We start from the raw sequence: 14,527 nt of genomic DNA, 5'->3' as shown, positions 1-14,527 counted from the left end.
TAAATTACATATGTATGTACATATATAGCACCATAAACAATGAATGGTATACAATAGAAAGTCGATAACTTTTACTTTTTCTTACCAAAGAATAGGAAAAAACGATAGGAAGGGTCTAGTGCTGATATTCGTAATCAATTAATTGCCAGTAGTCGTGAATACACTTTGGAAGTTTGGTAATCGCCCTCAAAACATAAGTTGCGATTACTCGACCACAGGCTAGCACTACACATAATCTGCTTTTGGAAAAAACCTAACCTATCAAAAACAACACTAAAGCCTAGCCTAGAAGGTTTAGCCTATGCTCAAATATACAGTATTGTATTTCATCAGTAAGTTTATAGACAGTTCATCGACCCCAGTGACCAGCTAGCTAGCACTGTGCTTTGTTAAAATCGACAAACACTTGCTCTGGATAGATTCATGTGTTTGCTTGTCAGTTATATGCTTGTTGCAGTGCAACATTCAGTCCTAGCAATGTTTGATCATTGCACATAATCGGACATTTGTAGGTTAATAATCTTTTACGATTGCCAAAGTTTTTGTCATTTTTTCAAACTTGTTTATAAAATTCATTTCTGGCCTGTTTACATTTATCGGATGTCTGATCGAGTGAATTACGTCAATTGCGGTGTAGTTTAGTTTCAGTTTGCAAACTATGTGTAGGCTATCGTGCTAGACTAGAGCCTAGCCTAGCCTAGAATGTCCTTCTACAGAAAGCTCTTGGATACTTATCATCACACTGCTACAAGGTGTTACATGTATTAATTGTTGCGCGTTAGCTTTTATTAGAGCTAGTAGTTGAAGTAGCCTTGTAGATTCATTCAAAAATTTTTGATTTACCATGAAGGATTTTAAGAAAATGTTGTAGATTGAAAATTGTTCACAGTTTTTGATTGGTAGATTTTTTAATATGATTTAGACACCACACGTTAAGACACGAAAGATCAAATAAGGAAAGTGCACCATGGTGAAAGATTTGTTTTGACTGTATTTCTGCAATGTCAAAATGACAGTGACAACACCGTAACTGTAACCAAGTAATTGCAGTAATCACAAGAAGATATTGTTAGTTGTGTGCTCCCAAGTCACGTGTTTTTGTCATGCTTATTAACGTTGTAAATACACACGAGTTCGTTACACCATTCCCTCGTAGAAATGTTGTCTCTTATGTCGCTTCTAAAGCCATTAAAATCACCGCACTTTCAATACAACGATGGCAGATCCAACAGGTTATGGGCCCAGGCGTGATCCAGGAAGTCGATGGCAGAGACTTTGCTTCAACGGGGACGAAAATGAATACGAATTGTGGGAAACGAAATTTCTCGGACATCTACGTATGATGAAACTGAAAGATACCATACTAGGTCTAAACGTACCGCCCGAAGGTGAGGCTGGCAGTGGACAGCCTAACGTTAATGATGTCGTAGGTAAGAACGAAGAATGCTATGCTGAACTGATACAGTTTTTAGATGATAAAAGCCTGTCGTTGGTAATGAGAGATGCTGCCGATGATGGAAGGAAAGCCCTAAAGATACTGAGAGAACATTACTCGAACCAGGGAAAGCCCCGTATCATTACGCTGTACACTGAGCTAACCTCTCTCAAGAAAGGACCAAACGAGAGCATTACTGATTACATAATTAGGGCAGAAAAAGCCATTACAGCCCTACGTAATGCAAAAGAGATCCTAAGTGATGGGTTATTGATAGCAATGATTTTAAAAGGATTGCCAGACTCTTTCAAACCCTTTGCTATTCACATCACACAGAGCAACGATGAGATTACTTTTACCAAATTCAAAAGCAAATTGAGAAGTTTTGAGGAGACTGAGAAATTCCGAGTCGAGTCGCATGACAAATCTGACAACGTCATGAAGGCAGGAAGTACAGGTACAGTACCCACTGGAAGTAGAAGAATTAAAGGGAGACTTACATGTTATCAGTGTGGAAATGAGGGACATATTGCTAGATTGTGCCCGTATAAGCTTCAAACAAGTAACAAGTCTCAAACCAAATTGCCAAGATGGTGTAATTACCATAACAGTTCCACACACAGTGATGAAACTTGCAGAAGACATAATCGCAAGGACAAGGCAAAGCAAACAGCGGAACAGACCGAAACTAGAGAAGAAGATCACACATTCTCATTCAAGGCTGGCAACAATACAAGCAACATACGTCAAAGAGGAGGGCCAGGAACCTTAATGGTAGATTGTGGAGCTACATCACATATAATCACAGATCTATCAAAATTTGTTTCTTTTGACAATACATTCCATCCAGAAAACCACTACATGGAGCTAGCTGATGGGACAAGAGAAAATAATGTAGCGCTAAAACGTGGAAACGCCCAAGTTACCTTGCTAAGTACAGAAGGCAAGAATGTGGAATCTATGCTGGAAGCGGCACTGTATATCCCTTCCTACCCACAGGACATGTTTTCTGTTAAAGCTGCCACCAACAATGGAGCCACAGTGACCTTCAAGCAAGGATGCAACATACTTACCCACAAAGATGGTACTACGTTCAACATTAAAGAACAAGGAAGATTGTACTACCTGAACGTTGTGGACGAAGAAATAGTAGGTGACAGAGTTAACGCTGTATATGATGTTCATACATGGCATGAAATTTTAGGACACTGTAATTTTGAAGATATTCTTAAATTACAAGATGTAGTCAAAGGTATGAAAATTAAAGGTGAAGTTGATAAGTCAACATTTGATTGTGACACATGCACTCAAGGAAAATTTGTAAACAGTAGGAGTAGAAAACTAGATGCTAAGGCCACCACACCCCTAGAGTTGGTTCACACAGACCTAGCAGGACCTATTAACCCTGTAGCTAAGGATGGGTTCAAATATGCAGCATCATTCACCGATGATTATTCAGGAGCCATATTTGTTTATTTCATTAGAAACAAGGGTGACACTGCATTAGCATTGGAAAAGTTTTTGGCAGATTGTGCACCTTATGGCAAAGTAAAGTGTATCAGGTCTGACAATGGTTCAGAATTCACAGGGAATGCTTTTGAGTCAGTACTAAGGAAAATGGGCATAAGGCATGAAACCTCTTCACCGTACTCTCCCCACCAAAATGGTACCGCTGAAAGGCAGTGGAGAACTCTTTTTGAAATGGGGAGGTGTCTATTGATAGACAAGGGTTTGCCCAAGTTCTTGTGGACATATGCAGTCCAAACAGCTGCCCATATTAGAAACAGATGTTTCAACAACCGCATTAAGCAAACCCCTTATCACATGTTAACAGGGAACCAACCTGATCTATCCAAAATGGGGATATTTGGATCAGAGTGTTATGCGTATAAGCACGACCCAAAGAAACTAGATTCTAGGTGTGAGAAAGGAATTTTTGTTGGGTATGACAAGAACAGTCCTGCATACCTAGTGTATCATGCAAACAGTGGAAAGGTGTCTAAAAACAGGCTGGTCAAGTTCTGTAAGAAAAGAGGTATTGAGAAACAAACCCAAACTGATGTATTGGATGATGAAGTTGAGTTGTTTCCTCAACAATACACATGTGGGGAGTCTAGTGGTGATGTTCATGTTCCTGAAAACAATAATGGAAGTAAGACAAATGTGTCTCAAAGAGAAATAACAAGAGAAAGTTTAAAGGAAAGTGGTTCAGAGGAAAACCACAGTGAAAGAAGTAAGGGTGATGTAAGTCAAGGACGTTACTACCCCAAGAGGGAGAGAAAATCTCCCAAATACTTAGATGAGTATGTATCACATGTTGAAGATGGAGATTCTATTATGACTGGTATTGATTACTGTTATAAAGTATGTGGAATTCCCCAAACGTACAAGGAAGCGGTAAATTCACCTTATATATCAACATGGAAAAATGCCATGGAAGAAGAGCTAAATTCATTAAGGGAGAATGATACATTTGAGATAACAACTTTACCTGAAGGTAAACATCCAGTAGGGGGAAAATGGGTGTATGCAATTAAAGAGGATTTTGAAGGTACAAGGAGATTTAAGGCAAGATATGTCGCCAAGGGTTACAATCAAGTGAAGGGGATAGATTACAAAGAAACATTTGCCCCGACAGCTAATATCACATCAATTAGGATTTTAATGCAACTGGTAGTGCAAAATGATCTGATTGTTCATCAGATGGATGTCAAAACTGCTTACCTGCATGCTCCTATTGCTGAAGAAATCTATTGAGAGCAACCAGAAGGCTTTGAAGTTTTATCAGACACAGGAGAAAAGTTGGTTTATAAGTTAAAGAAATCACTGTATGGGTTGAAACAGTCAGGTAGAAATTGGAATAAAGTATTACATGAGTACCTTGTTGAAAATGATTTTGTTCAAAATTCATCAGATCATTGTGTCTACAAGAAGCAGATTAAAAATGACATGATCATAGTCATTATTTGGGTTGATGATCTGATTATGGCAGCTAGTGACACACACTTGCTAAATCAGTTCAAGGAAGTTATGCAGAAGAAATTTAGAATGAAAGATTTGGGTAAGATATCATATTTTCTTGGAATCCATTTTGAGCAAAAAGAGGGAGAAATCAAGATGAGCCAGGACAAATATATCAGCAAAATGCTAGAAAGATTTGGAATGGTAAACTGTAAGCCCAGATCCACTCCATGTGAACAGAAATTGGAATATAACAGTAGTGAAGCTGTTGATCCAAAGAATTACCGTGAAATAGTTGGTAGTTTGATTTATGCCATGACATGCACTAGACCAGACCTAAGTTGGGTGGTAAGTAGATTGTCACAGCATTTGTCAGAACCTAAAGCAGAGAACATGAATACTGCCAAACATGTTCTTAGGTATCTAAAAGGTACAATTGATCACAAATTATGCTTCAAGAAATCAAGTCAACCCTTAAGGTTACTTGCTTACAGTGATTCAGATTGGGCATCTTCAGTGGAGGACAGAAGAAGTACAACTGGTTATTGTTTTAGTTTGACTGGGGATGGTCCACTCGTTTCATGGAAATCTAAGAAGCAACCCACAGTTGCATTATCCACTTGTGAGGCTGAATACATGGCATTGGCAGCTACAACACAAGAAAGTTTGTACTTAATTCAGTTGTTGAATGGTATGGACAAGAAAATTTATCACTGTACTAATATTCTTGAAGATAACCAGGGTGCTATTTCATTAAGTAAAGATCCTGTTCACCGACAAAGATCAAAACACATTGATGTCAAGTACCATTTTATTCGTACAATGGTCAATGAGGGTAAGGTTAACATTACATATTGCCCAACAGAGGATATGGTTGCAGATAATTTTACAAAACCAGCAACAAAATCAAAGATCAACAAGTTCAAGCGATTCCTGTTTGGTAACTGATGTATTTAACATTTGAACACTCTGAACACAAGAAGTTACAATATGCATATTGCTTTAAAGTAATTTTCATACAAGATGTTTATTATTATGGGAGCAAGTGGGGGTGTTAGTTGTGTGCTCCCAAGTCACGTGTTTTTGTCATGCTTATTAACGTTGTAAATACACACGAGTTCGTTACACCATTCCCTCGTAGAAATGTTGTCTCTTATGTCGCTTCTAAAGCCATTAAAATCACCGCACTTTCAATACAACGATGGCAGATCCAACAGATATATGCGATTAATAAACTACACAATAAGGAGTCGACTATCAACACTAGGAGGGGACAGTTACTTTTATTTTTTAGAACTAACAACTTCCGAAATTTGTTGACATATCTATTTCTCATGTGTATGAGGTATTTCTTAAATTCACTTGCTATAGGATGATGCAGATATTGTTATTAAATGAAGTGGAATTTTATTTTCATTTATTTGAGGCCTTTTGGATAACATATATAACAATTCATCATCACCTTAGTCTCATCTGTTTTGAAGAGGCCATCTATCGTGTGCAGTTTTAATAGGAGACACAAAACCCAATCATCATCTTTGACCTACTCATCCTACATTACAGAGATCTTTGTAAAGAACATCTCCCCAACCACCTAAGAAAATCTCAGAAAACTCTGTGATGTCATAGTGACACTAGGATCCCAGTCCTTTTACCTATTCTTTTTAGGCAGAATCAGGTTAATAGTGTTGACACTGAAACCAATACATGCATCATTAGGTCATGTGTATTAACAACTTCAATATTTTGGGTTTGGCATTTCAAATACAGAAATGAATACTGTAATAAATAAATAATAAACATAAAACAATTGTAGCACATGCGGCTCAGTGATGTCATATTTAAACATGATCAAGTCTATAGGCTTGTGTGTGCACAAACATTAAATCTGTGATATCTCCCAAATGGAATAATATTTTTGTTAGCTGTTAGATGCTTATGGCATGTACAAATGACAATGGTTGGGTTTGCATCTCCTTCACAAACTTAATTCTGTTTTGATGGTGTGGTTGATTGTACTTTCTGATGTACAATATTCTATACTCCTCACCATGTTGATTATAATTGGTATTTATTAACTATTACAACTTAAACTCACCTCTGACTTGATGACATTTGGATTTCTATTCCTCATCTGTCTTACCACATTGAAAACATCCACTGTGCCATTAGCCTCAATCTGCTGTAGGGCCATATCCATGGCAACAAATACACTGCTACGCCCAACACCACTGCTGTTAGTAAAAAAATGAAGAAACTCCATAAAATTTTCCATCGCAATGAGAGACAAGAATCTATTTTTTTACATAATGAACTTAAAAATGATAAGAAACAATGGCATCACATTGTTTGTGTGCCTTTGGTTTATTTATTGTTCTAGCCCATGCCTGCTCCTACTCACCCTGTTAATCACTCTTGGCTATTTTAATTAATTAAATAGTCTGTTATCATGCATTTTGTCATGTAATGTTATACATGTGTATTACACACAAAATATGCTTCCTTTCAACATTCATCACTATGGCTAATTTTTTAGTGTTGCCTTTGTGTTCTTTTGGAAACAAACAAGTCAATTCGTCCCTATACTGACAATACCCTACCCATTGTGTGCGTTGAGTTGCTCAGTCCCCATTGCATTACCCCTGTAACCAGCCCCACCTCTCTTAAACCAAATCTATATAATGTTCCTTTGTATTCCACACCTAGTTCATAATGTTACCTATTCCTTAATATCCTTCATGCAGTAAGCTGTTGTAGGTCCAACAATTTCTACTGCTATGCAATTGAAATCTAGTCTACTAAGTAGCAATCTTTTCACATATCAATATCCTTACATGCAGTGTACTAGTATAGGTCCACACATCTCTTGCTGTTTATACAGAAAGCTGATCTTCTTCCTGAACTCCTTCATTACTGAAAAGTTTCTGTCTTCAGGCCAGTTGAGCAACTGCAGTTGATGTACAGACATTACTTTCTATATATGAGAAATAAGTAAAACTGTAAGAACCTGATAAAGCAAGTTTACAAGTATAGCTGGTCACAACTAACTTTTTCTCCAGATACGTTTGGACAGAACATTACTACAATAAAACCAATTCTGGTGTGAACTAATTTGGCCTACATATGGTTGTGACGTTGAACCTGCTTGTTTAATTTACGTCAACAAAAATGGTTGCATTTGTTTCACAAGTTTAATTATCTGGTTTAATTAATTATCTTGGTTGAATAGCTCTTGTGAATGCACAACATCAACTATATTCTTCTGTTCGAAACATAGCCCCCCTCCTTCTTTTCATAAGCAGGTAAAAGTTGAGCAACAAACTCAAAAGTTATTTACATTTTGCTAATACTCTAGATAACAAACATGCATCCATACATTAGATTGTTTCTGTCAAAAGTTTCATTATGACACATACCTATAGCCAACTAGTACCTTCATAGTTATTAGTTAAATTTACTTCAATTTCTTAGATATATGTGTTATGTCATATTACAAGAGACATGAGATATTTGTGTTATTTCATATTACAAGAGATATGAGACAAATGTGTTATATCATATTACAAACCACTAAAATATTGCGGGGATGAAACAAACAATTGCAAGTGTTAAAGGACCTGCTAGCTAACATAAAAGTTCTCACTTCACATCACTTACTATAATATAATATTTGGCTGATAATAAGAAGTACTATGGGGCTTATGTTAGGTATAGAAATCATTCTGATTCTTTGCTGATGATTGTTAACCAACTTATCATGTGTTTAAGTTCTAAATGCTTACTGGCAGAACAATATTATTACCTTTTACTTACTACTGACAAATAGTTATCTCTACTGACACGTAGTCAATAAATATACACATTGTTTTGTGGCCTGATCTCTGCATCATGAAACAACAGAAACATTGATTCCTTTTAAGCGTATCGCTGGCCATTGCCTTATTGAATTCCTGCTGCATGATTCTTCATTTAAGTGTGCCAGTAACTGAATGGTCAGTATAGCAACTTGGTAAGTGGTATTGCTTGAGATGGCCTGCATATTACTAGTCCTATATATGCAAACAGCCAATACATCACATTGTTAGAGTACAGATTGTTACAGATTGTTTTAAAATATTAAAACCTTTCTGTGACATATCTCTCGGCAATTTAAACTGAAAATGAGTAAAATGCTTTTCTTTTTCTTTTTCTGAGGTAAAATTACCCACACTAGTGGCCTTTGTTTGAAAACCCTGTTTATATGAGTTATGCTATTATCTATTATTCTTGTGGAATGTTTATTTGATCATATTACATACCTTTGACTTAGCATGAGATACTTCAAACTCTCTATGGATGAAATGCAGATGTTTTATCCCATTCAAAAGAGAGACTGTGGTGAAACCATATTGTGTGGCCCCCTCATCAGGCCAGTACTGAGCACATGTCTGGAAATGGAAAATTGTTCACAAAATTAATGATAATTAGGAATAATTAACACACAATACCAGAGAAAGAGGGCAATCCATGGAGTTGCAGATCTCATCTGCTTCATGAATTTACTTTTGGCATCCTAATTTTGCTAAAAAGTATTCCATTTGTTCACACAGCTAGTTTAAACATGAATGTTCAGACTTTACGGTGTATTTTGACTTCAATTGAACTTAATCCTTGACCCTAACACCAAAATTGCAGTACTTTAGAAGAAGTCTCATCATTATCTATATCTCGTGTAGTTTCGTAACTATTTCCTACAATTGACAAGCAGAAAATGGCTAAAACCAGTGTTAAAGTTTTTGACCCCTGTCCTTAGACCTATGATGTTTGTCCCATAACTTTCTACTATCTTGTGTTTTAATGACTTTTTCCAGCAGGTAATGTCTAAAAATGATTTGGGAGTATTTGAAGTCTGACGTCACCAATCACACAGACAAATTTACATGGTCAGGCAACTACCCACCAAGTTTGAATGTGATCGGACTTAGAGTTTAGGAGTTGTACTTGTTTGGCCAATTTGACCTACATTGACCTTTGGCCTCGATAACCAAAAAAGTACTATTTTAAACTTTGTCCCATCATTCTCTACATATCTTGTGGTTTAATGATATTTTCCTACAGCAGAAATGGATAAAAACCATTTTTTGACCTCTGACCTTTTAGACGGCATAAGTCAGGTCACCTGCCCACCAAGTTTGAGCTTGATTGGACCTATGGTCTAGGAGGAGTTCATGATGAACTTTATTGATCATTCACAAACACACACTCACTCATACACTTTCTCATATTTCTGATGTGGGGTGAAGTACGATATCTCATCTCACTATACGTTACCTTAAGGTAGATGAGACAATTAAGGGGAAAATAAGTTTTTCAGATACAATGCATTTAAAATGCAAGATAAATGAATTTAAAACAGCTGTTTACATTTACATTCCATTGATACCAGACATTCCAAGTAATATTCAAATACCCTGGAAATTGAGTCACTGCCCTAGATACATTAAACAAATGAAGGTTCATTAGCGACTAATTAAGCAATTCGATTTCAAGCTTAACACTTCTCTACCCAGAGTTCTAGAAACTTTTCATTTTCTTTTTTTTTCATCACATGAAAAACCCATACAATTACATTACTTTCCTCACATGAAAAAACAAACAAAACGAAGTTTCAAAATATGTTTGTCATTTAAAGTAAATACGATATGATATGACTCATAGTTGACAAACAAGGAGTGCTGTGTTAGAAAATATATTGGAATTTTTGGCCCCGGGATGTTCTTCAGCAAAACTGGCAGAGGAATGCAAAAAACAAAATGATACACAAAAAAAGGGATGTTAGATAAATACTGGTGGCACTGATGGCATGAGTACTGAATAATGCACGACTATACAGAAAGCAGATTAAGGAACAAAGTAGAAGAAGAACAGATTATGCATGTTTGCAGAACTGATAGTTACGTTAGGGGTCCCAAGTCTTTGTTGATACCAGTGATATGAGATTTAATACAAAAAATCCAATCAATATCTTTCTGTTTATGTTCAGTTAATGATTTGAAGACAAAGGCAAAGAAAATACTAGTTTTTGGTTTCGAGGGGTGTCTAGAAAGATTAAAATGTCAGAAATGGGGAATCCTGCAAAATTATCACAAATATATTTTTTGTTATTATTTTAACATAAACAGAACTGAGAACGTGTTTCACCTACACAATTTCCCTCTTTACAAAGAACACAGTAGAATATGTAATTCACATTGTACAAATCACAAGAGATGAAGTGGGAGGGAGGGGGGGGGGGTGTCTTAAACCATCATCAACATTGGGAATTTTAACCATAATGTTGACATCAAGGTTTTCCGAGACAGCAATTGCCTGCCGTGGTGAAAGCTGGTGGGAAGTCTAAAGTACATAAATAATGTTAGGGGGGTCATTTCTGTCTATAAAGAGAGTAATGACAAATGAAAAGGACAAAAAAGAACAAAATAAATCAAAACAGAATAAAAGAAAATGGAATGAAAGAAAGAAATGACACATGATTGCACAATACACTGATCTAATAAGGAACAGAAAATGATATTACAACAGAGTGAGAAGCTTTCTATAGATAGCAGGCAACTTGACTTTTTAAAATTGCCGGTTACCATAAAAGTAACATGCAAACAACTTTAACTTGAAAAACAAGTAGAAACCAAACAATGAAAACAAAAATAACTAACTATTGACCCAAAGAGGGATTTCAGGATAAAAAGTTAGAATCATGCGATATTGCAACATGAACACAACTCACCCAAAAGCTTTAGTAGAAGGCAGCGTAATAAAGCAAATGAGAAAAAAATGAAGGAAAAGTAATAAAGCTTTCTACACTTTGTGACGAGTATAATTGTCGGTATTACAAGTTTAAAAATATAATTGGATAAATTAAGCTGTTTCCAATGGGCAGGGTATCAGATTAATTTCATGTTTGCACTATCTATTATTTCACTTATCAGTATCTATTATAGCTTGACAATACTTGTTTTCACATGCTTCTTCACATATAACATAATTTACAATTTTGCCACTGGTGAGGGTTGCGGGGGTGGGGGAGGACTGGGTGTTAAAATGGATGAGTAGAACAGGGAAGCCAATGACCTCTCCAACTAGAAAATTTCCATGAATAATAGAAATTTAATGTAACTAGCAAATGAAAGCTAATTTGTAGTCATGGAAACTTGCTACAGATATGGAGATGTTTCACAACCAAACTCCTTGAAATTTGCACACTTTGCATGTAGAGATGGTAATGTTAAATAAACACCAATAACCTCTCCAGTCTGTGAGTTTAGCTTAACAGTTTGCACAATTCTAGAGAATATACTTCACAATTGAATAAAAACTACTGTTAGTGTAAAGAGTCCCACAACGCGAGCATGTATCAAATTCAACACAAGATTGTTACCTTGTCTTCTAGATCCAGTTTATTCAACATAACAATGACGGGGCACTCCCAGTCTTGAATGAGACACCAGAAGTCCTCAACTGTGTTAGGCAATGGGGATTGTGTGGTGATGAATGCAGTCCTCTTTTTTAAACTCTGTTAAAATGGGAAATCATAGATAGAAGTTTCAAGACATCTTGTATTTGTGAATTTTATCAGATAGAAATTGATTTTCCTGCCTGTTAGTAAGGGATACAATTGGTCTTATGTATGAAAAAAAGACTGTAAACCATAAATGTTCCCTTCTCATCCATCGTTGGTTTGGTTATAGCAACAATTGGTATTGTCATCTGTACTTAATCCACCTATTCCATTTATCCATATATTTGTCTACAATACATTCATTTCTCAAGGGTATATTGTATCATGATACTTTGATACACTGTTCCAGGCTCTTGTTTGTCTCAGATTTTCCTTAATTGACGGTTTGCTCATCTTGAGCCATGGTATCAAGCTGGGGCTCCTGTCCCTTTGATGGGTTGCCAAATATTTTGGAGGGTTGTCAAAAAAATGAGAAAAAATTAAACTGTCAATTTTTTGTGGACATTAATTAGAACCACTACTCACTCGATATCCAGTGGCATTGATGTAATTGGAATAACCTGAGCTGGTCTCACTTGACAGGAAGATACTGCCCTTGTCATCTGCAAGACAACAAACTTTTGTAAGTCTTTTGTTTAATGACTGTATGTTACCAGGTTTAGAAAGCAGGCGAAATCATTGAAAGTGAGGCATTAGAAGTGACAATGAGCTACAAATCATGAAACTGGTGATATGATCTGTAAAGGAGCAATATGAGGCAAAAATATTAACCCTGATGTGGTATTAGACATAACTATGAGACATGAATTGGTAATGCCAAATTAGTGTTTACTATGCAAAAAAGATCGGTGATGAGGTATCATCAATGACCATCATATATATAAGTATTGACTTGTTGATGCTAATAGTAAACATAATGCACAAGGTATAAACAGGAACCAAGGAGAAATTTATCATTGATGAAGACGCTATGAGCTTTAATAGTTGTGAAAATGAGGCATAAAAGAACTTAAATAGGAGATGAGACTTTATTTATCTTAATTTATGTTTTAAAAGAGAACTTCAGAAAAATCGAAAACAGAGTTATATATAAGCTTGGTAGGTCTGGACAACCAAATACTGCAAAAAGTACTAATAAAGATTTAATAAATGCAAAGTAATGGCTCAGGGAAAATGATTGATATGATTTCATGAGGAAATGCTAATTTTTGTGTCCTGATCTGAAGAATTATTATATCATTTAATAAAATACCAAAAGAGAACTGTAAATATGATTTACTTGGCTCTGTTTCTTTGAAACGGATCTTCTGTGAGTTATCAACACCATCAATGTGCCTTGTCTTTCCTCTGATCACTACCCTATTGAGGAGCTGCAAAAAGACAGAAATGGAGCTTCTTGTTTTGGCATGCTATCTCCATTGTAACTATTTAGGTCCTGATTTCACGTTTCAGAAGATCTGTCCCCCATTCTACAGTATGGAGGAGGGGAAGGGGGGCAGGGTGTGGTTGGTGTGCTTAATATATTTTAAAGTTGCAGATAAAATGGTGATCTTTCTTTCTTTTTTGACTTTCTTCCTCGCACTACTCTCTTCGGGAGCTGCAACAGACAGTAATGGAGCTTTCTTCTTCTTTGCATGATGAGAATCCCCCTGGCCCCCTCACATACTATGTCAGGCCGTAGCTTTAATTATTATCTTCCAAAGGCAGTCAAATTAAGCCCCATGATTAACTGCTGATGCCCATGGTATGAATCTCCATGTTCGAAAACATCTCTCAGTGAACTATCCTTGATCCCTTTAACTTAATGCCTTAAACAAGCTCTAGAAGAAATAAGGTATCAACTTTGTTGAATAGCAATAGATTCTTTCCTCCAGAAATAAAAGCATAAAGCATTTTTTTGCAATAAAAACTTTAGGAACTCCCAGATAACGTATGGCATCAGCTCTCGAAATAAATCACTACTCATATTAGAAAGTTAATATGCTCAGGAAAATCATTTAAATGACAGAAAAGATGACATTTTTGGATATGGGGCTGTGATCTTCTACTCACAAACAGTAATTACTTGATTTGATCTGGTCAAGCAGTTCTGCTTGTTAATCAATTAAGGAATGACAACATTTCACTAGCTTTACTTACATCAAACTCTCTTGTGAGGGCATGCTTTGCGTTAAGCTGAGACTCAAGATTTTGCACCGGAATTTCTGTGTGACTCGTGAGATAAAAATCGACTAGACTCTCGTAGATGAAATTATACTGTTTCTGTAAAAGAGGAAAGAAAGTTCCTGTGTGAGAAATATTTGTCTTTTCATTTAAAAAATAGGTACAATTAAGATGAAAGGTAATTTCCTCAGGCATAACACATCTAATTACACATAATACAGCTTACACAAAATTATTGCACTATAATGACCTTCATATCAGAAAATGTCAATTTTTTAAAGGAAATATTTCAGTTCTGAATGGTAGACAAGGAAAACGATCCTTGTCATTGAATGTTTTATTTACTATTTCTTTGTTATTACTCAATTAGATCTGATATTACAAGAAGCAAAAGCGAAACCCTAAAACATATTACACTTCTTGTCAACTACTATTTGAAAACAACTAGTCAAGTTAATTACATAATTTTGACA

General features: G+C 35.9%; 1 protein-coding gene across 1 annotated transcript in view; it reads right to left on the bottom strand.

The window, feature by feature from the left end:
• Positions 1-14,527, bottom strand: part of LOC139982818 (uncharacterized) — a 66,467-nt gene that overhangs the window by 5,662 nt on the left and 46,278 nt on the right. The window contains exons 23-29 of the mRNA XM_071995927.1: positions 14,031-14,153; positions 13,171-13,261; positions 12,417-12,493; positions 11,811-11,945; positions 8,695-8,823; positions 7,231-7,370; positions 6,495-6,630 (exon numbers count right to left, since the gene is read on the bottom strand). Coding sequence (XP_071852028.1) covers positions 6,495-6,630; positions 7,231-7,370; positions 8,695-8,823; positions 11,811-11,945; positions 12,417-12,493; positions 13,171-13,261; positions 14,031-14,153 — 831 coding nt within the window. The remainder of the gene's footprint in view (positions 1-6,494; positions 6,631-7,230; positions 7,371-8,694; positions 8,824-11,810; positions 11,946-12,416; positions 12,494-13,170; positions 13,262-14,030; positions 14,154-14,527) is intronic.

Source organism: Apostichopus japonicus, chromosome 2, assembly GCF_037975245.1.
Source record: "Apostichopus japonicus isolate 1M-3 chromosome 2, ASM3797524v1, whole genome shotgun sequence".
Lineage (NCBI taxonomy): Eukaryota > Metazoa > Echinodermata > Holothuroidea > Aspidochirotida > Stichopodidae > Apostichopus > Apostichopus japonicus.
Note: the sequence above shows the minus strand (reverse complement) of the source record. Positions and strands in the feature narration are given on the sequence as shown.